This window comes from Eleutherodactylus coqui, chromosome 7 (genome assembly GCF_035609145.1).
Source record: "Eleutherodactylus coqui strain aEleCoq1 chromosome 7, aEleCoq1.hap1, whole genome shotgun sequence".
Classification (NCBI taxonomy): Eukaryota; Metazoa; Chordata; class Amphibia; order Anura; family Eleutherodactylidae; genus Eleutherodactylus; species Eleutherodactylus coqui.
In genome coordinates this window covers 173,764,983-173,787,532 of record NC_089843.1, presented here as the reverse complement: position 1 = coordinate 173,787,532, position 22,550 = coordinate 173,764,983, and the positions used below count along the sequence as shown (strand labels likewise).

At 45.5% G+C, this 22,550-nt stretch overlaps 1 protein-coding gene across 5 annotated transcripts in view; it reads left to right on the top strand.

Moving 5' to 3' along the window:
• The window catches only part of PDLIM5 (PDZ and LIM domain 5), a 148,982-nt gene that overhangs the window by 22,841 nt on the left and 103,591 nt on the right, over positions 1–22,550 (top strand). For all 5 annotated transcript variants that reach the window (XM_066574028.1, XM_066574027.1, XM_066574026.1 and 2 more), the window contains exon 3: positions 11,923–12,074. In XM_066574028.1, coding sequence (XP_066430125.1) covers positions 11,923–12,074 — 152 coding nt within the window. The remainder of the gene's footprint in view (positions 1–11,922; positions 12,075–22,550) is intronic.

The window sequence follows — 22,550 nt, the reverse complement described above, 5'->3', positions numbered from 1 at the left end:
CCTATGCAATTTTTTGTGTTTCCATAGTTACAGACTACAAACATAGCCTGTGTAGTCAGATCCGTTAGTCATATTTCCTCCCATCTGTCCCACGCTTCTTGCACACCTCATGAGTATGTAAGATATAGGGGGCAGATAGATATGACTGTTGGATCAGATTACTCAGGGTTTGTTTATAGTGAGTAACCGTGGAAACACAAGGACCTTCATATAAGCTGCAACCACACAATGGTAGTCTATTTCAATAGGAATCTGTCATCACCTTTTCTCTGAGGGCAACAGGGGGTAGTGACCGGTATACTGATTGCAGTGATATGTCTTCTGTGTCTGTGAAGTAGTTTGTCAGAGACTTACACTTTAGCAGTAGCAGCCACACATAGATGACTACAGGAAGTAGTCCTCCATATTACTGAACTGTAGGTTAGCTCCACCATCCAGCTCCTGATGGCTGCCTGCCTATATTGTACATAGACAGCTGTGAATAGTGGATGGAGGGCATTGTGTTCGGGCTAGCCAGCAGCTTGGCGCAGAGTACTACAAAAAGTAATCCTCGATATTGAGATTTGTGACAAGATACTTGACAGATGGACATATCGCAGCAAGCTGTGTAGTTGTCACTACCTCATGGTGCCCTCAGTGGGAGCAGCATAAGGTGGTGAAAGGTTCCCTTGAAGACTATTTGCTTTATTTTTTTTTTAAATGCTCCAATGCATCTGGAAAAACCATTGGTTTCAAATTCTATTGCCAGAATCTGATGGAACATTACTGGGATATTTCACCGGAGCCTGACTAGCGGAAGTCTGACCAATGCGCCCGCTGCCCATCACTAGGGTGAAGGGGCAGCTGTGCGAAGACATTACGGTTCCACGTCTGCTCCGCGTGGCTTCCTCTAGAGTCGCTCTATTCTCGTCCTTGCAGCCTCTGGAGAAGGCGTTGTACCGCTGTACCGACTTGTTTCAGAAGTTGTAAATGATCTTTCTGGATCTTCTCAGAAGCTCATTCTGACACGTTATTAACGGTAACCAGCCAGCTTATGAATATTCAAAGACCTTTTCTAAAAATTGCATTTCTTTTTCTTCCTCTGTTTTCGTGTTCATGCCTTTAAACTTTATAACCATCCTGGTTTAATCTCCGAAACTGCATCCGAGTGGAGACAGAGCTGTGCTTTAATGCTGTGACAGGTCGGTGACAGACGAGCGTATTCCGGCTGGATCTGTGTCCTGGCCTGAGCATGAGCCTCATGACTCGACGTCTGAGCATGGTGGGAATCTCTGATACTTGTAGTTCCGGCCAGGACACCCATCTGTATGACGGAGGCATAGATGCTGCCCCAATACCCTCTTATGTCACCGGCTTTATTTCAATAGCTTTTAGTAACAAGTTTCAGTAATGTTAGTTTGGTAAATGCCGTTTTCCTGTTTGAAGCCTTAATGTTGAGCTTTAAATGATGCGTCCTTGAATAGAAGGCCTCATTCACACTGGAATATGCAAATTTGTTCCATGGAAAAAAAAAACACCATTTTAAAGTGCATTTTTGGTGCCTATGTATGTTTTTTAACATCAGAGTGGCTTCTGCATTAATTGTTTCTGTGAGTGCAACAAAAAAACCTGTAGTGTATAAGCCTGTCACATTTTCTTACGCTCCCATAGACTTACATGGGCATTTTTTTTGCAAATCTGAATATACTGTTTTCAGTCAAAGGGATACGTTGTCAGTCAGTAAAAAAGATGGCTAGACAATACGCCAATGTGACTGGGCTCTAATGCACCAACTCTCATCTAGAACTGCTCTTTGCACATTAAAACCGGCCAAACTGACTCTTGCTTACTCTGTCTTCTGGTTTGTGTATTAAAAAAAAGTGTCCCAAGTCTGAGCTGCCGGGCCTCGCTACAACCCGCTGCCCTTTGTATTTGTTTACACTGCCTCTTTTGTAATAGTGATGCGAGGGAGCGTCTGCTGGAAACGTTAATTCCTTGCAGCTGCTCCTCTCCATTTCCGGCATGGCTCAGACTTATAAAGGGAGCGTATATATTAGGGAACGCTATTCAATGTTACAGTAGTTTATTAAAACCACAACATCAAAAATCTGTAGAAAACCCATATATTACGAAGTATGTAGCACTGTGGAGAACATGTCACACAAACGTCCACACGGTACACCAATCAACATTAAAACCACCCACCTAATATTGTTTGTCTCCCTTGTACCACCTAAACGACTGATTCATCAAGGCATAGACTTCACAAGACTTTTGAAGGTGTTCTGTGGTATCTGGCATCAAGACGTCACCAGCAAATCCCTTAAGTCCTGTAATTTGTAAGGTGGGGCCTTCATAGATCAGACTTGTTTTTCCAGTACAACCCACAAATGCTCAATTGGATCGTGATTTAGGGAATTTCGAGGCCAGGTCAACACCTTGAGCACTGTCATGTTTCTCAAAGCATTCCTGAACAATTTTTGCAGGGTGCATTATCCTGCTGCAAGAGGCCACTGCCTTTAAGGAATCTTGTTGGCATGAAGGGGTGTGTTGAATCTGCAACAATGTTTAAGTAGGTTGTACATGGCAAAGTAACATCTACATGAATTCCAGTACCCAAGGATTCGCTACAGAACGTAGTCCAGAGCAGCTTGTTTACATAGTGCATTATGCTTGCTAGCCCATTGTAAGTGCTTTTTGTGATGGAGAGAGGTCAGCATGGGCAATCTTGAGTAGTTTGTGGTGATGGTTTATGTGTATTTTGACACTATTATGGCCAACAGTAACTTTCCACTGCACCCATGACAGCCTGCCTCCCATCGTGACAGAAACCAGGAACCTACCAGGGGGGCACCTTTCACCTCATGTTTTTAGTGTCTATAGGACAGATTAACGATCTGGAGGAATCCTTGAAAGAGCCAAGACGGCCAAGCAGCAGCTACTTTAGCATTCTCCAAAGGATAGACTTCAGGGCCTCACTCCCAAACTCTATGGCATGAGAGGTTATCTGTCTGGTGTAAGCCTCCATAGTACTGGTGCATTATGTCTCCACCGGAAGTATGGGTGGAGACATGGGTTGGCTGAGTTGAGTTATAGGGGTCGGCCAGGTGATGGCCACAGCTGCGGATTGGCTAATGCGCACACCTCCCCAGACACACAGATGTATCGGCTATCCCCGCTGACAGCTCACACATGTCCCTGGCCTTCTGACCTCTCTGCTCTCAGCCCCACTCTTGTACTGTCCCCAGCTGGTGGACTCCCATCTCCGCCGTCCTGACCCCGCTGATCTCCTGTCCAGGCTCCTGCTGTCACTTTCCCCGCCAGGCTCCCACCTCCCATTCCGGCTCCTCTGGGACTGTCCCCGGCGGCCAACCATAGACTGCCCAAACCCTCTGTCACTCTCCCCGCTGGGCTCCCATCTACGGTAGCATCTCCACTCCCGTCCGCCACTGAAGCCAGGCCCACTCTCACATGGATGGATGGTGGTGCTGCTAATGAAGCTGGCCCCGCTGTCACACTGATGGATGGATCAAGGTCACCGCAGGCTCACCTCGCTCTTCCTGGCCACCGGGTGTCACCCACTGTCTTAAGCCACCAGCAAGGTAGTGGCTCCGCTCTTATCCCTATCCCCCAACCCAGTGTCTGCCGCTGTCTTCAGCCGCCGGCAAGGTAGCCAATCGCCAGGTGTGGGCATTCCCTATAACTCAACCCGGACAACCCATACTTCCGGTGGAGACATAGTGCAGGAATCATCCTCCTTGCCCCCTGGCAAATACTGTGCTTTCCTGTCTCCAAAGGAGGTCAGGGGGAAGGTGGGTTTTTGTTTTTTTGTTCCCCGGTGCGTTCAGTATCCAGACTCGCGACCTAAAGGCCATTGTCTGACTAAATAGTCCCAGTGCCTATGGGTAAATGGCCTACAGCTCTTCATCTTTGCTCACTGGACTACTAGGAGCTTACGTTTATGCCCCCCTTTTCTGCCACTTCTTGTCCAGGTCCTAATGGGATTCCCTGTTATGCAGTTCTATGTATAAGTTACTTAATAGAGAACGCTGTTGTCCGAATTGTTGCTACACTTATCGTGAGAAATTATCCTTCTGATTTATACATGGAACCTTTTTCTAGTGGATTCAAATAAAATATATTTTTACTTGTATCCTAATTCCAGAAGTCTGGTGTAAATTTATTTTTTTTTTTATATATTGGATAAATACGTACATGAGACCCTGAGGCAGTAAGGCTGAATGCACATGGCCAGGTTAGATTCCGCATGCGCGATTCCACAGCGGAATCGGACCCTGTGCCTGCCAGTGCCGCCCCGTGCACCTGTCCGGATTGGTCTTCTGTGTGCTGCGACTGTGCTGGCCAGTGCAATGTGCAGAATGGTGTGCGGTGCTGACGTGGATCCTCAGCGGTTTCAAAATTTGAAGTTTCCGAATCGCCACGGGTCGAACTTCTTCCATTGATTGCAATGGAAGCCGTCCGTGCAAGTCCCGCACGAAAATAGAACATGCTGCGATTCTTCCTCCACAAGCAGAAATCACAAGTGATTTCCACTCCTGTGCATGGAAGAATCCTTTAACATTGCAGGCTATGGACAGACATTGCTGCGGGATCTGCGGCCAGACTCCCACCACTGATTCCGCAACAGAAATCCACCTATGTGCATTGGGCCCAAGGGTCTACTTATGCGCACAGCCTCCAAGTGCATACATATGCTCTCACAAATTGCCATGAAAAAACAAGATTCAATTACAAAATATTGCATTTGTATTGAACTGCATTAAATGCTTACTTGGCTGATCTACAAATGTGACTGACTTGCTGTGTCATTGACCTACCCAGTCTAGTATCCCTGCTTATAGTCTAGTTATTGTGTACACGTTTGATTCCCCCCCCCCCCCCCCCCTTAATTTTTATCGTCCTTCCTGGTCTCTGTCTGCAAGATTTAAGTGTGTGTAAAACATATGGCATCTAGGAAGGAGACAGACTTCTGTTGCCCCAAGCTTCATCTGTGAGTAACACAACCACTAGGCAAATTCTCTACCGTTCTGACATGCATGGCAGTTTGAGGCTGTCTAACCTCATAACCAGGGATTCTGTCAAGGAGAAAGTGTCACGTGTGTTGTATATGTAATACTACCCTCTGAGTGTCCACTTACTAGAGGCACCCACCTAATAACACACTGGACCTCCTTTGCCCACCAGAGCTGCAGCAGTTTGTTGTGGCATCCATCCATAGGTATGAGAGGGCCCAGCGTGTGCCCAGAAGACATTCCCATACCATTTACCACACCATTGCTCCACCAGCCTGAATTGTTGACTTCTTACAGGAAGAGTTTATCAATTCCTGGCACTTACACTAACTTCCAATCTGCCATCGTCGCGGTACAACATAAATCTGGATTCTTCTGAGTAGGTGATGCTTTCCATTGTTCAGTGATCCAGTTCTTGCTCTCTTGTCTGTCGTCTTGTCTCTGCTTCTCTTGGACAGCAATGGTGTTTCAACTGGTCGACTGCTGTTATAGCCCATCCATGATGAGGAATGATGAGCGGTGCATTTGGATACATTGTTGATGCACCAATGTTATATTTGGTAGCAATTTGCTTGACTGCGCACCACCACCTGTTCATCAGAACAAGTCTTGACCTCTTCCTCTGACCCCTTTCGTTGACAAGTTGTTTACATCCACCAGATCACCTTTTTAGGGATGTCTTGCCACCTGAGGCCCTAAAAGTGGTTCTGCACTTGGACTATAAAAAAGTTACTTGCGTGCAGTGAACTTTTTTTTTTTTTTTTTAAATACACTTTTGTGTAGAGCATGTTGAGCACTAGATGCCTCTAATGTCAAAGAGGTTGTACCTAGTTAAGAGTTTGAGAGGGGGCACATTATTGGAATGTGAGAAGCTGGGCTGTTCTGTTAGCAAGTGTTGGGACCAGTAGATGTGTGAGAGAACACAAGGTCGCCGGGCTCAGGACACCCTTGACAGACCACCAGTAGAAGGAATTGTCTGATCATCCCACAAGCTCGAGCATCTCCAACTGTTTCGTTGTCTGCCATCAAGAGACAGGTGGCACTATTGTCTGTCAGAACCACGACTGGGCACTTGGCTGAAGGACATCTGTTCTCCCGGCGCCCGTTACACGCACTGCCTTTGACACCCACCCGCCGTCCACTCCATTTTGCAGTGGTGTCGTGAATGATAAAACTGAAGTGCTACTGAGTGCCACTGGGTAGACCAGGTTTAGGGGGTCTGGAGACCTAGGGGTGAGCACCTCAATCCTATCTTCTGTTAATTCAAGACTACCACATTTTTACAATTACTTATCAGTCATCACCAAACACTGGTATGTTTTTGAGCAGTTTTTGCATGTCAGAATATTTATGTACTCAAGTGCTTTTAAAAGGAGTCTTTTGTGAATAACTATACCTGGAGGCATGGGTGTTACCATTCCTTAATAAGCGTGTTCCCAACAGTTTCTGGTTGCCTAGCATTTTTCCTTTTAAAAAGGTCTGTTCTTGTGTACGGCTGCCTGAAAACTGATTAGATTTTTCAATTCATAAACGAAACAAAAAATGCGCCTGTGATGATTTTTTAGTATTGGAGTATTAGTGCAGTTTAGTCATCGAGAGACCAAACTACCGCCAGTTACTGTTTTTATGGGATGTCGTTGTTGGCCATATTTACTTCATTTAAAGATATAATGTTGTATATGTCACATGCTTAATATTGCCGATCTGCCTTCCAGTATACAGTACATTTTTAAAGGGACGGCATTTTTATTTTATAAGGTCTCTTCCTTTTTAGATTTTTGAACAAACTGTGCAAAGAATTGCCATTCCCCCAGTGTCAGCGCTAAGTTGCTGCTCAATGCATTGAGTGATGCACTTACTAGTCCATCCTTTTTAATTTTCATCTTTATAATTATACAATTAATCTTGTGGGGTGGGGATGGGGGGGACGTCTTAATCATCCCTCTTCTGATTTATTATATATTTGGTGTCATCCAGCCTTTTGAGTAACACTATTCCCTTTCACCATCTAGAGTCTGTCACCCAAAGTTCCTCACGTTGGGTCGTACTTATCAGGGCGAGAGCTCTGCTGCTAGGTAGTGTCTTCCTGTATCTGAGGGTTTAGGGTTAGGTTCCCTATTTTTGTTTTTGTTTTCCTTTTGCATTTGTGTTCTCTGCTTTTATACAGACTTTGTGCTTCCTTTTAGGACACAACCAATGTGTCTGTGTTGGCCGTAACCTTCCTTTTATGCTTTTAATCAGCTTCATTAATGAAGTCATTGTCCCATACCAAAAAAAACTGTTTTGCGAATTACTATACGTACTTCTTAAATTGTAATATAAGATGAGTCTGCAGTGCAGCTAGTATAAATAAAACACTTTTGTGGCTTGAATACGAGTGGAAAAGTAAACTATTAATCCCAAGTGCTGAAGCATTTATTTTCTCATGTGGTTTGGCACATGAAATGGTTCTTTTTTACGAATAGACTCATAGGATCTTAAGTATTTGCCATGACATGCTCCTACAAGGCACGTGTTCTCAAGTTTTAGCTTCCTGAGCAATTGTAAAATCTAAAAATTGTCGTATTTTCATTCTTGTTTTTTTTCCACTTTGCAGTTATTTACATACTAATTTATGCAACTTTGAGATTTTTAAAATCTTCTCTGTAGTGGTTTCTCCAGAAACCTAATTGCCCAAAAAGTCTACAGAGCTCCTCATATTTTACTAGGCTATTTCAATAAACAAAACCCAGAGAAGAGTAATTGCATGTTAATATACTGCTGAAATGGGGAACACCATATGATCACTTGCAAATGCTGCAATGTCCTTTCTAGAAGGTTTTCTCCAGGCAGAATTACCACCTTGGAATGTTTTAAGTTGAGTTTCACCCTGCCAATGTGTCTGGTAAATCCAATTTCAGATATGAGCTTGTGCAAAACACTTGGCTTGTTGATGCCATCCTTCTTAAAATTTGTACTGGCAAAACAGAGGTGGCTGGTCTTCCTTGGAAGCATTTCTGCTTGGGTATTGATCCAGAAATATGATTGGCCAGGAACCAATTTACTGTCAGTGACCCGCTATGTAACAAGTGCTGGTCAACAGGTTTTGTACTTATTTGTCTGGCCTCCCGTTCAGCAGACCGTATGAAGGGCAAATGAACGATCATACAATCATTGCTTCCCCATACTGTTTAATTGCTGTGGGGAGCACATCCCCCTTTCACGCACGGAGATGTGTTGCTGACCATGTTTTACCGCCCTCATGATCAGGCAAATGAATGTTCTTGCACAATCATCGGCCATGTAAAAGACCTTTTACTTCTTGCTGCCAGGTTCTGCGGCAAGTATCCTCTGTAGGCCTTGTTGCCTTCCGATAGCTGGCTAAATAGGGAAAACCTAGCAATTGGAAGCCTCCGTTGCTCCCGTTTTTGTTCTCGGGCCATGGCTCCTCTTTTTTATCAGCAACTGTAGCCTGAAGATTGCATCTGATTCTGCTCTCCCGTTTTTTTGGTTTAGGCCTCCCTCACACAGGTGTTTTTGTACAGCGTTTAGTGCTGCGCTAAACGCTGTACAACGCACTCATTCATTTCAATGGGGCTGCTCACACAGGGCTGAAAACGCAGCGTCTTCAACAGCGTTGCATGTTCTATTTTTGGGTGTTTTTCAGCCCTGTGTCGCCCATTGAAATGAACGGGCAGGGGTTTCAAAGTGTTGCCGCGATTTTGGTAGTGTTAACTGCGCACCGAGTTTCGGGGGTGGGGAAGGGAGGGCTTGCAATATAAGGGGGGCAAAAAATGTAATACTCACCTATCCGTTGACGTCCGGGTCACGGCCGCTGAGCTCTGCCGCTGATCCGGGCTTCCACTGCACTGACTAGTCTATTACCGTAGTCCAGGTTTGAGAACCCTGCCTCCAGCAGTAGATTGCTGTGATTGGTTCTTGGCGCTTGCTTGATGCCCAATTCCAGCCCTTCATTGACTGTCTTAGCCAATCAGCGCCGGCTAAAAGGGGATTTCATACGGTTTAGTGACTGCAGTGCACCCTTCTGATTCTTGTATGTTAATTTTGACTTCTGACTGATCTATAATTCTGACCTCAGTCTTGTTTCGGACTATACTCCTGCCTTCTCCTTCTGCATTGTTTGCCTGCTTCCTGTTGGTCTCTGCTTCTGACTATATCAGTAACTTGGACAACTAAAAGCATTCAGAAATTATTACCACAGTGATAGTTGTCTGATTTGAAAAGTGAGGTGGTGTCCTGAAGGCCAAAATATGCATTATCCTTAAGGGGTTAAATTTCTTGCTTTTCATGGCTTGCTGGTTTGCGCCTCCCACCAGTCTGTAGTGATGACAGGCCAATTACTGGACGCAGTGGTCATATGCCATACATTATGCTGTGGCCAACAATGTGACCCGAGATAATAAGGGAACTCCAGACCGGGTCTGCCGGAATGATGGATTTACAAAGCAAGATCGGAATGGACTTTTTTGTTATAAGTAGCTCCCAGAAATTTTTATTTTTTTTTGGCCAGTCAGCAGGAAAATAACCTATAAGAAGCCTCAAAAGATTAGTGGTATGCCATCTGTCCAGTACTAGAAAATATTCTGTTGATTGAAGTGCCCATATAGACCTCAGCAGCAGCAGACTAAAGGAGGATAGATATATTCGTATGGAGGACTACACACCATCATTTTGATATTTCTTACAATGACCAAAATCATGTAGCCTTTGCTTTTAACATCTGTCGGGGTCCGTGTGAGTGTTTAAATACTGAGAAGTATTTTTGGTTCACTTCCCAAAACGTTTGATCTAAAGTTGGTTGGAAGGGTTATGCTGGGTAGGAACTGCGATGATTCCAGCAACACGGCTCATTGTATTTTCTGCTCACCCCGCTGTGTGTTCTTCCCTAGACTTATCACCATGTGTGGTAGAAACTCTTCATTGTAATCACAACACAAATCTCCATTGTTCTACAAATATGTATTGAATGCATGAGGTAAATATATGGATACAGCAGTTGCTGGAATAGCTTTATTCAATGAAAAGTTACAAAAAAAAAGTTATCTCCTAATTTGTAGGTCTCGTTCCTATTTTGTGTGGCCCCTGTGAGCCAAACATTCCATTGCGATAAATGTAGGAAAGAATTTGTGTGAAACTTTATAGAACTGAAGTGTTTTGTGGCCGGTGATCAACAGACAGGGAATTCCTCTACTGGATAACGTGCCAGGAAAGCCGAGTCCTGAAATTCGCCAAAGTGTGTGATCTCTCACACATTGATACACACAAACAAATGTATCGATCACAGATGGCTCGGAAAAGAGAAATTAAGTCAGTGATGATAGAATGTAGTAGTGGCCATGACGGATTGTACATCCAAGGCTTAATTATATAACGGCAATGGCCAGAAATGGGAACATTCGGCACTGAGTGATTTTTATTTTTTATTTATTTTTTTAAATTAATTAATTTTTTTAAATAGTTGTCTACCACAACCTAACGAAGATGAATTTAAATTACTAGGAGCTCAAAGATGCTGAGATAATCCAGAGTAGCTCCAGCATCGAATTGTATCTTCAACATAGATAAACTTCATACTTTGTTAGTAACACGTGAATCGGATCCATATGTACAGCAAGTTGTGATTAAAGAGCTTCTCTATATTTACATCCAAGCTTGTTGAATGGGCATGTAACTAGAGTTATAAGACCTAAGGTGGAGCCAAAGGCAGCTGTGGCACTTAATTATGGGCCGTACACACAAGACTATCATCACACAATGCGTTCAGACAAATGCATGCGTAATAATCAATGTCTAAAGGTGTGAACGTTGCTTACTTTTTCGTTTTTATGTTTTATTATCGCTCCCTTTCAACCAGTATAAAATCAGCGCTGACTTCTCAGTGTGTAAGAGCTCAGTGCTTCACATAGAACGGCTTTTGTGCACGAGGTAAGTTAGAAAAGTTACACTATTTCTTTGACCCCTACCAGTAGCCACGGCCATTGTATGCGCTGAAGTCCTAAGACCACACGTATTGGCAACCTGCTGCATTGGCCAATCATTGTCTGTGATCTCTTCTGAAACATAGCATAATATATTAGGGGTGGGGATTCCCCGTGTGTAAATGTTTGTTCTTGTACCTTTCACCCAATTTAAACTTTGTAAATCTTTTCTAGTTGTTCCTGGGCCTGGCACAAAGGATGACCCTGTTCTAAAGATTAGGAACTTCCCCGATATCTGTGAATGTAGATGGCATTGTACATGCATGCTTTTGGAGATGGGATTTTAGAAGTAAAGTCCCTCTGTATTAAATGTCTTGGTTTCTATTTGTTTGTTAAAGCAAGAGATCCAAGTGACATTTGCCTGATACAGTAAGTGCCATAGTGTTGATGCCTGCAGGCGGTATGTAATGGGACTGTAATAGGGAGAGCCCTAGAATACGTGTCTCCAGACTCCTGGAGGAGGAGTATGCAGCCTCGGGGATAAGAAGGCAATATTTACAGTCCGGGTAATGTTAGCATGAAAGCTGAGAACCGTCCTAGGCAGATACTGTTTCTGTGTAAGTAAACATTACTGTCATATCTGGGGTTTAAAATGTGTTACTGCAAGACTGTCCATAGTGCTGGCGTCATTCTCAAGATGTACTAGTCTTACTTCTAGCTTTTATATTGTTACCATATTGACTATACCTTGAAAAGTTTGTCATCTTTTGGTAATTTCACAGTGTAAAGACAAATAAAATAGCCAGAAAATGACTATAGGCTTTCTTTAATTATTGCATCATCGGAACTATAAATACTTGTGTCATAAACCGGCCATTCGTCTAAATGGACTCCCTGTGATGTTAATATTTAGGAAAAGTCTCCAGAGCCAAAGTAAGAGAAGGGCTTTTCTATGTTGCCCATTTTGATCATTCTTATTTTTCCCTAACTAGTTGAACGATGGAGGTAAAGCTGCTAAAGCGAATATTGGTATTGGTGACCTGGTCCTCAGCATCGATGGCATAGGCACTGAAGGAATGACTCACCTGGAGGCACAAAACAAGATTAAAGCTTGCACTGGATCATTGAGTTTGACACTACAAAAGTAAGTTTTTAACCGTTTCTTTGTCTTCATGACGAAGGGTAATTCCAACCTACATGGCCAGATTACCTAACTTTCTACATATTTAACTCTTCTTTCTTTAAATAGCCTCAAATTAGCTGACAAATTCCCTTTTTAAGCTGTACAAGAAGCCTTCTTTTAGTCAACTGCTGTAATGTTTCGTAGAAACTGTTTTCAGTACTATTTTTTTTTTCTATTCTTTCCTCAATTTTTATTCTTTTTTTTCCTCTTCATTTTAAAGGGGTTGTCAGAGTATAAAATGTATTTTTTGGTAACTGGCTGGGCATGTTCTAAAATAAAAAAATAGCAACGTTTTTTTTCTTTTTCTTGGCCTGAGGAGCAGCTTTGGCGAATGTCAGCTCTGGCTGGAAGTCAGGTGACCACTGCTAATCAGAGGCCACAACTCCACCTCCACCAACAGGTCATGTTTTCAGGATATTCTATAGTAAGAACCCCTGTGGCAATGTCTGAGGCACTGACAATAATTGCATCACCTGTGCAATACTGAGGAAATCCTGAAACCATGACCTGTAGGTGGTCCCTGAGGACTGGAGTTGTGGAACACTGTCCTAAAGCAGGAACCCCATGATTGCCCGGAAGAGGCAACACTGCAAACTGATAAGGGAAGGGGTTAAATGCAATAAACTGGGCTGTGTTCACATCTGCATTGGGGCTTCCGTTCATAAGATGTGAAATAAATGTCATACTGGTCTACGTGGGATATAATTATAGCCCTGGGATGAGTTACAGTCCTATTGCTTAATGGTTGTACACTCAACTGAGCCAAGTTTATTTTCTTTTCTTGACATTTCGGTCCCGCAGTTGATACGTTTCTCCCAGTACCTTCTCTCCTTTCCTTACCTCCCACATTACTACCAATTGGTCACACATTAGCTTTAGTACAAAAAAAGTGCTTGGATGGTAATAAACGTCCATTCTTATATACTTGGGCCTTGCCAAGAAAGAGTCCAAGTTGCTCATGCAAGCCAATCAGATGACCGTCTTCATTTTAAACGAAGCTGTTAGATGATGGACCTCCGTCTCCCCCCCCCCCCCCCACTCGCCTATTTTTAGGTTTGCAATTTTCGGATACATGCATCTGCATTTTCTGTTATCAGTAGAAATTTGGTTCCGCCACAAACCAATAAATACATTAGTGCAGGTTTATCAGTGCAGTGGGCTACTTTTTTGGCAGAATTTCATTAGGTTTTTCTCTATTTATTAACCCTTTGCAATCCAATCTTGGATTCAGGGTTTCCTAGGGGGCTTTCTCTTTCTGCCTTTATACAATGGCGCCATCTGCTGGCTAGAGCCAGTACTGCGGTATGGGACATGCTGGAGAGGTCCCTGACAACAGAGCAGCCAGTAATATACAGTAAGAATGATGTCGGAAGACGTCCAGCAGGGTAGAGCTGTACAGCCTTCAATCAGAATGTCTTCAGACGTCAGGCAGTGGATTGGACGGGGTTAAGCCCCCAACACATTGTCTGACACTTGCAGGATGCATAATTTTAGTTACCAAAAAAACCTTAATGGAAAAGAAGTAACATCAGCAGATATAATCCAGCATAGTAGCTGCACCACCGCCATCAGACCTCAGGTGCTGCGCCACACTGCGGTACGGACGTTTGTAGAGGGGGGGTATTTGGACTTCTTTATCTACACTATTGTGCGGTGTTGAAAGCCTGGATGGTTAAGGGTTAATATAATTTTTCACATTGGATTGATAGGCTGCCGCGGCTGCACTGTGCCCAGCTGTTGTCCCTTGTGGCATAGTCTGTAGGGGGTAAGTGGGCTCTGATCTGCAGCCAGAGATGGCATGCCGCTGCTGTATAGGCTCCGTTGTACACTACAGGGTGTCCAGGCCCAGACACTATTCCATGAGGTCCGTGAAGCGCCTACTGTGCACATTGTGATAATCTGTTTCCGACATTTCTGCTGAGCGCAATAAATGATTCCCTGCTGACTTCATTTGTCAACCACAATATAGTTCTTGGCCTACGTCTGCTTTGCACATGGTGGTTTATATGTGAGGCTACTATTTAAAGCTGCCATTTATTTTACCAGTAATTTAATGGATTATGTAGGTACAGAATATGCTTTAAAAATCCTTTCCGAGGATTTTTTTTCCACCTTTTTTTTTTTCCACCTTCCTAGTTCACTATACAGCAGTACTAATGGCCATACACATTAGGTAAAGGTAGACGGAGCTCAGCAATGTCTGAAGGGCAGCCAACTCGTGATTGTGTCCCTGGGGTTCCCTGATGGCAATTGAAGTCGCAGTCTTCACGTTACCAAGTGGGGCTTTTTATGTGGCATTGGGGAGAATAGCTGTGAATAACTGACCGTGGTATGTGTGTGTGGCCAATAATTGTACTATTTTCCATGGTTAACATGGAAAAATGTGGTATGGCATTCATACTGTCGGCATATGCCGTGGGAGGTCAATGAGAATCTAAACTAATATATATATATTATCATTCCTAAGCATTACCTTCAACCTCCTAATACTTAACTCCTGTAAAACTGTCAAAACTCTTTACTAACCTAAACCTAGTTCTGTTGGTCTTTGATTACAGGCTGATTTATGAAGGCAGCATATTGGTAAACAGCGGTATATTCCAGCCGCGATGACCTGTGATCTAAGTGTTCGGTTTTATGTCATTCGTTCTGTAGCCAGGATAGATACGTAGGAAGCGTGTTGTCATTTATCTGAGCAATGTGTCCTGCTCTTTATTTAGCCTCCTGGTTTAGCGCGTTTCAGCACCTTGCAGTAAGTAACCTTATCCAGCAAGCTGATAGCCATGAAGTCCTGAGCAGAAGATGCAGATGTGGGATAGCATGTGCAAGGGCCGCCATGGATTTTAGTTTTTTCTCCTAATATGTGCTGACGTGGGATGAGCATTCACTTCAGGACTGCTGTCAATGGCCGTATACACATAATGTTACATTAGAGCCTTACCGGCGGATACATCTATGTGACAGCTTGCAGTCTCTTGGGTTTGCAAAGCGTTGGCAGGAAATGTGAATTCCTGGCACACCTTCACACTACAGGTTCATCCTACATACTTCTGTTCTATAACCGCTTTACTGCAGCCAAAAAGCATCTTGCTCAGCACAGGGTCCTTGTGGAAAATTCAGCTGCGTGGTGCATCCAAACCCATGTGTTAAAGCTGCTACAGCAACTATGTCCACCGTGTTACAGAAGAATGAAAGATGGTGCACTCATCTAGGCCCTCATACATGACAACTGAAATATTAATACATGGACAGAACAAACCACTGGGAAACACTGACATGGGAAAGGACTTGGGGATTTGTAACTACCGTGGAACAACCAGTGTCAGGCAGCTGCTGCCAAGGCAAACCGGATCATTCAATGCATAAAAAAAAAAGTCATGGGGCTCGTGATGAGAACATTGCTCTTCCTCTTTCCCAGTCACCAATCAGACCACACATGGAGTATTGTGGATGGTTTTGGGCACCGGTACTCATAAAGGACATATCAGAGCTTGAGCGAGTTCAAAGGTGGGCAACTAAAGTAATAAATGAAATCGACGGACTACAATACCCAGAGAGGTTAGCAAAACTGGGATTAGTTAGTTTTGACAAAAAACTGCTCGGGGGGCGACCTATTAACTATGTATAAATATATCAGGGGACAATACAGAAATCTCTCCCATCAGCTGTTTATACCCAGGACTGCGACAACGGCTAGAGAAAAGGAGGTTTCTACATTGATGTAGAATGGGGTTCTTTACTGTAAGAGCAAAGAGATTATGGAGCACTCTACCTGAGGACGTGGTGGTGGAGAATTCGATAAGTACGAGAGGGGCCTAAACAACTTTCTTGAGCGTTAAATTATGTTATCGTTTATAACTTCAGAAGGGGTTGTTGATTTGGGGATTAGAGTCGGGGTGGATTTCCCTCCCCCCCCCCCCCCCCCCTTCTTAATGGGGAAAATTGACTTCTACATCACTGGGGCTTCCTGTGGATCATCATTAGGTCGGGAGGTTTATTAGGGCGAACTGAATGGACGTGTCTATTTTCAGACTTTACATACTATGTTACTATACATTCTTGTGTCAGATAATGCATTTTACTAACTCTTCACCTAAAGCTACATTTTTTTTTCCTGAGAAATGTACCCCAAAATTTCACAACAAAGTACAGTACCGTGTACATAAGGTTTTAACGAACCCCTATCACAGTAGACACCAGAGTTAGTGACATTGATCCCTTCAGAACACCAGGAAAGTTTTTTTTTTTTTTTTTGTTAGGCCAGGCTCACAGGAGCGCAAAACTGCAACAATATGCAGGGATATGCAGCTCCCCGCATCAGTAAAAGGTTTTCTTTCTTTTTTTTTCCTTAATGCAGCGTTTTACTGTATAGCCGTATGGTCATGTGAGCTCAGCCTTAGTTTGATTTTTGTTTTTTCCTATATTTTTTCTTTCTTAAACCTGTAAACTTGCATTTACTTTCTTTCGAAGTGAGGTTCGCTGCAGCAGACAAACCTCATCTGGAATCTAAAGGACTTGTTAGGCATTTAGCAGCTGGACGCTTGGCTGTTGCAAGTTTATTTTCAGCTATCAGTTGTTGAAGGGTGCTGGGGAACAATGTACATCTGACCTCCACTTATCTTCTCTTGGCTTTACACTCCACGGAATTCTAGCTTGGAAACCTTCTTCCACTTTGCCTTGGAAGGTAGACCTCTCTCCCGCCGCGGCGGTGTTTGGATAATCTTGCAACTGTGAAAAAGAAGTGGCACATGGTTTAAAGTGTACTGCAACTTCAGTTCCGTGGAAGGATTATGGTGTACGAGTGGGAGCAATAATAGTTTTTCTAAATAACTTGCATAGCCAATCTTACTGCTAGATGACGAGACGGAACGGCTGCGGCCTGTGTCGCTCATACCGGTGTATTAGACTAAGCTTCCTGCGCTTAGGCTTCTATATCCATTTGTGGAGTCTGTTCTGTAGATTCACTTTATATCTTTCAATGCTCGCTACCCGCAGGATCCCCTTTCTTGGGATTGGTTGGTGTACCTGGGATCGGGCCACCGCCGATCATTAAGTCCTGTGGCTAGTGGACAACTCCTCTACCGTGGATTATGTGATCCCTATTGGTCTTGCAACCTAATTCATGTGACTGCTGCAGCCAATTGCTGGCCTCATCAGTTGTGTGCCAATCATACCAGCAAATAAGGGAAATGGAACAATGCCTCTACAGCGCCACCTATTGGAAGGCAGCATTCCTGCAAGTCAATGTTAGACTATTATACAAGCCTTGTAACAATGACTGGGTATTGAAAATAAAGCCAGAATCCATACACCTACAACTATTTTGGGGTGTTTGCCCCTCATCAGTGTGCAGTAGGTTCCTGGCTTGGCTAGCAAGAGGCCTGTGACGTGATTTGCAGGAATGCTGCCACCAATAGGTGGCGCTGCAGAGGTATTGTTCCATCTTCCTTATTTGCATATGACCCAGAGGAGCATGAATGGCCTTATAAGTCTCACTCACCTTCTAGGTGCTTTCCTTAAGGAAAAAAGATGGCGTTCCTGACCCAAATCATACAAGCATCACTGCTAATGCCACAGCCTGGCCACAACCGTCATGTGAATTGTGAATTATGTATATGACTTTGTAAGCCTTCTAGAGGAGACTTGTCTCCATCTCCCCATAGAAAGTTTTGTTGGGAACTGCCAACCATTTATTCCAGATCTTCCGAAAAATAGTCTACACTCTTCTATACAGTGGCTTCCTGCAAAACCTACATACTACGCATTTAAAAAAAAAATTTTTTTTCTTGCATAGGAGTCATGAACAGAATGACTGCTTATTCTAAAAATTCATAAGAGGTAACTATTTCTGGGCATTATGTTTTGTATATGAAATGGAATATTACGGAGAAGAAGCAGGCGAATCGGCGACATAAAGGTGTACCGAGCAGTGTAGATCTGATTATAGTAGCTGTCAAACTGTTGAACTTTTGTTGCTGCTGTATTGCTGTTTGTTGCTGGCAGTATTTTCACTGAATGATCATCATTCAAATTTTCACTGGATTGAGGGAATCTGAATGTAATCGTTCCATGTACGTGGGCCACATGAGCGTAATTTCATTGCGTACTATGTGCACAATGTATGTGTGAATAATACACAGTAAATAGAATAAATTTAAAGTACAATGACTTTCATTGATTTCACACTTGAATATAGTTTTTGCGTAATTTCGCATTAAAAAAACCCTGCAGCGTCCTATTTACCGGGTTTTCCGCGCTTACAGCCCTATTTTCTATGGGTGCGTTCCGAATGCAGTGCTCACAATTACCTTGTGTATTGTACAGTTTTTTGTTTTTTTTATGTATGGTGCTAGGAAGCATCAGAAGAAAGTAAAAAAAAAATAGTGCATGACTGAGTGTACAAATATGCTGTTTATGGGCAGGCAAAAGCGTGAAAATACACAGATATGCAGTTCCTTGCGCCGGTAAAATGCTGCAATTTTTACACAGCGTTTTTGCCACATGAACAGGTGAGCCTGGACTAAGTCCGCCTACACATGACCGGGTCGGGAGCCCACAGCGAAATCTGTCCCTGACCGCAGACGGCGTCCGTATGTAGCTTTCTTTCCCAGGGAGTCTCCACGACAGCACCACCTGAGATCGCCTCCTCCTGATAGGACAGGAACACACCGCCGAGAGGTTAAAGTCCCTTCCCCCCCCCCCCCCCCCCCCGTCCTCCCCTCCTCAGTGTTTTCCTGTCCTGCCAGGAGGCAGGGTCACCGAGAGGGGCTGGTGGAGACGCCAGCCCGGAAAGAAGAAGCATACCGGCAGATCAGAGGGCAGTGGTCCAGCCTGTCCTCCCTTCTTGCAGAGCGACTCCCGGGACGCCACATGGGGTGGTCCCCCTGGGCCAGGTTCCTCCCGCGGCGGCCCATGGGGGGTGCAATGCGGGGCTCCAGCTCTCCCCCGCGCCGGCTTAGGAACGTGCGCGGCGCCTCCGGCTTCCCCTTAACGAGCAGGGGAGGGGGCGGGGCACCGCGGCAAGCGGCGAGCGTGATGACGTCATCGCGCAGCACGGCCGGCGCTCGGAGGGGGCGGGGCTAAAATTTAAAGGCGCCAAAATTCAAAAAAAAAAAGAAAGAGAAAGGATTCAAAAGGAACCTGAGAGAAGATGGCGCCGAGCAAGGAAGCCACTCAGTGAGTATTGGCTTAAACGCCCCAAGAGTGTCTGCAGCACCAGTAATAAAGCAATGAGTGCTCCAGCACCAGAGGTCGCGGAATGTTCCACCGCGGCGGCAACCGTAAGTAGCCAGTGGGGCAAACAAGGCATGCATATTCGTATATGTTGTTAATGAATGTTGCATCCTTACACGCAAATTTTGTTGTCTGCCAGGGGGATAAAAGAGATGCCCCTCCCAGAGCCAAAGCTAAAAAGTGCGCAGAATGCGGCGCAAGACTATCGGCTTCGCATGCCAGGCCATTATGCAAAGCATGCATAGCCAAGTTGGTCAAGGAGGAATCGGGGGGATTCCTCGAGGACGTCAGAAAACTCGTCCAAGAGGAAGTGCGGTCAGCGCTGTCGACCCCTAAAACTCCACCCAGAGGGGCATCGGGGACAAAGCGCCGAAGAAAGGCGCATACCCCGCAGGAGCTCTCAGACTCTGAGGAGAGTTCGGGATCTGAACCGGAAGAGCTGATGCTTGAGGAGTCCTCAGAGGAAGAGGAATACCAAAAGTACCTCTTCCATAGAGAAGATTTAACGGAGCTGATTAAATCCGTTAGAGCTACACTGAAAATGGAGGAGCCCAAGGAACCCCGTTCAATGCAGGACGAGGTCTTTGGGGGTTTAGGAGAGAGGAAGAAACATACCTTCCCGGTCCATAGCAACGTAACAAAATTAATACTTAAGGAGTGGGAGAAGCCCGACACGGGATCCTTCTCGTCTAGGGGGCTGAAGAGGCGCTACCCATTTGAGGAGGGGGTATGTGCGAATTGGGAGGAAATACCCAAGGTAGACGTCCCAGTGGCTAAGGTGGCTAGGAGGACAACATTGCCCTTCGAAGACGCCACACAGCTTAGAGACCCAATGGATCGCAAGGCGGAGGGCCTACTAAGAAGATCCTGGGAGGCAGCGGCCAGTACGCTCAGGCCAGGTGTGGCAGCCACGTGCGTCGCCAGAACCCTGGGTGTGTGGCTCGAACAACTGGAGCTGCACATCTCGAGCAAAACACCGAGGGAGCAGATCATAGATTCCCTCCCTATGCTAAAGATGGCCACTAACTTCCTGGCAGACGCAGCAGCGGAGTCAGTGAAGCTTTCGGCAAAAGCAACGGCCCTAACCAACTCGGCCAGGAGGGTCCTCTGGCTGAAGTCATGGTCGGGCGACCTAACATCCAAGAATAAACTGTGCTCGCTACCCTTTCACGGCCAATTCCTCTTTGGTCCGGATCTAGATAAAATACTAGAGAAAGCGTCGGGTAAGAAGAAGGGATTCCCGGAAGAAAAACAACGTAAGGGGAGGACCTTCTTCCGAACCCCAGCACAACAATCGGAACCCTATAAAGGCAAAGGCAAGATGGGCTGATGGAGTTACCCCAAGGGAGGCAGAGGGAGAAACTTCCTCTTCAACCCGCACCAGGGGGACCCAGCCAAGCAGAAGCCCTGACGCCATCCCAGTGGGGGCGAGGCTGCAGGGCTTTGCGGATCGGTGGGCCTCGATTTGCAGGAGCCCGTGGATCCCGGAGATCCTGCAGCAGGGATACAGAATCGAGTTAGTATCCCCCCCCCAGGAGAAAATATATCATCACGCGAGGTCCAGTACAACAACTGTACCCGCTTCAGCAGGCGGTACAGGACCTAAGACGTCTAAAGGCAGTGTCCCTCGTGCCACAGGAAGAGGAGACCTGGGGGCATTACTCCAGACTCTTTCTAGTAAAAAAAAACCCGGGGGAGGTTCACGCCTGATAATAAATCTAAAACCCCTGAACGTTTTCATAAAATATCGAAAATTCAGGATGGAGTCCATCTCATCAGCGGTAAAGTTGATCCCCAGGGGGGCCTACATGGCCTCGATCGACCTGAAAGACGCCTATCTGCATGTACCAATCCACAGGGACTCAAGGAAGTACCTAAGGTTCGCGTTGGAAATGGGCAGGAAGACAAGACATCTTCAATTCAGATGCCTGCCCTTTGGAATCTCCTCAGCACCCCGCATCTTCACGAAGATCATGGCGGAGGTTGCAGCCTACCTAAGGCAGAGGTCGATCCTAATAATCCCATACCTGGACGACATACTAATCATAGCCGAGTCCAGGGAACGCCTAGTAGAGAACTTGGCAACAGTGCTCAACCTGTTACAGTTCCTAGGTTGGATCATAAATTGGGAGAAGTCCAGCCTAAACCCCAGCACGGACAAGGTGTTTTTGGGCATAACACTCGACTCAGAGGCCCAATGCTCCTTCCTCCCCGAGGCAAAGGGGCAGAAAATTCGGCACATGGTAGAATCCTTTATGCAGAGACGGTCATGCACAATCCGGGAGGCTATGTCCCTCCTGGGAAGTCTAACATCATGCATCCCGGGGGTAGCATGGGCACAGGCACATACCAGACCCCTGCAAGCAGCAGTCCTCGCAGCATGGGACGGCAGGCAGGCTTCGTTAGAAAACAGAATACAGGTCAGGAACTCGGTAAAGGTATCCTTACGCTGGTGGACGTCCCCAAGAAATCTAAGAAAAGGAGTCCACTGGATATTGCACCCGGCAGTACAGATCACGACAGATGCAAGCTCCTGGGGTTGGGGGGCGCACGTCGGAGACCAGCTCCTACAGGGCCCATGGCCACCGCAGACGAAGCATCAATCCTCAAACTACAGGGAGCTACAAGCAATCTGGAAGGCCCTGCAGCACCTGGGGGAGACGGTAAGAAACCAACATATACGAGTACTGTCGGACAACACCACGGCAGTGGCCCATATCCGACACCAGGGGGGCACGAGGTCACCAGCTCTGCAAAGTATCGCGCAAAGGATATTTCGCTGGGCGGAGGGCCGCATCATCTCACTGTCAGCGGTACACTTAAAGGGATCTCTGAATCAAAGAGCAGACTTCCTCAGCCGGGGGCGCTTAGACCCAGGGGAATGGTCCTTATCCCAGGAGGCATTCCGGATAGTGACGGACAAATGGGGTCTCCCGCAACTAGACCTATTCGCGTCAAAACAAAACGCCAAGGTGAAGAACTTCTTCTCCCTCAGACGGGAAGACCGACCGACAGCGGTGGACGCCCTGAGCCAGGACTGGGGAGGAGAACTGGCGTACGCATTTCCCCCGATCCCACTAATCCCAAGGGTACTACAACACTTCAGGTCACAACCGTGCACCCTGATCCTGGTGGCTCCCTTTTGGCCAAGAAGGAGCTGGTTCAGCCTCCTAAGAAATCTGAGCATCCAGGAGCCAGTTACCC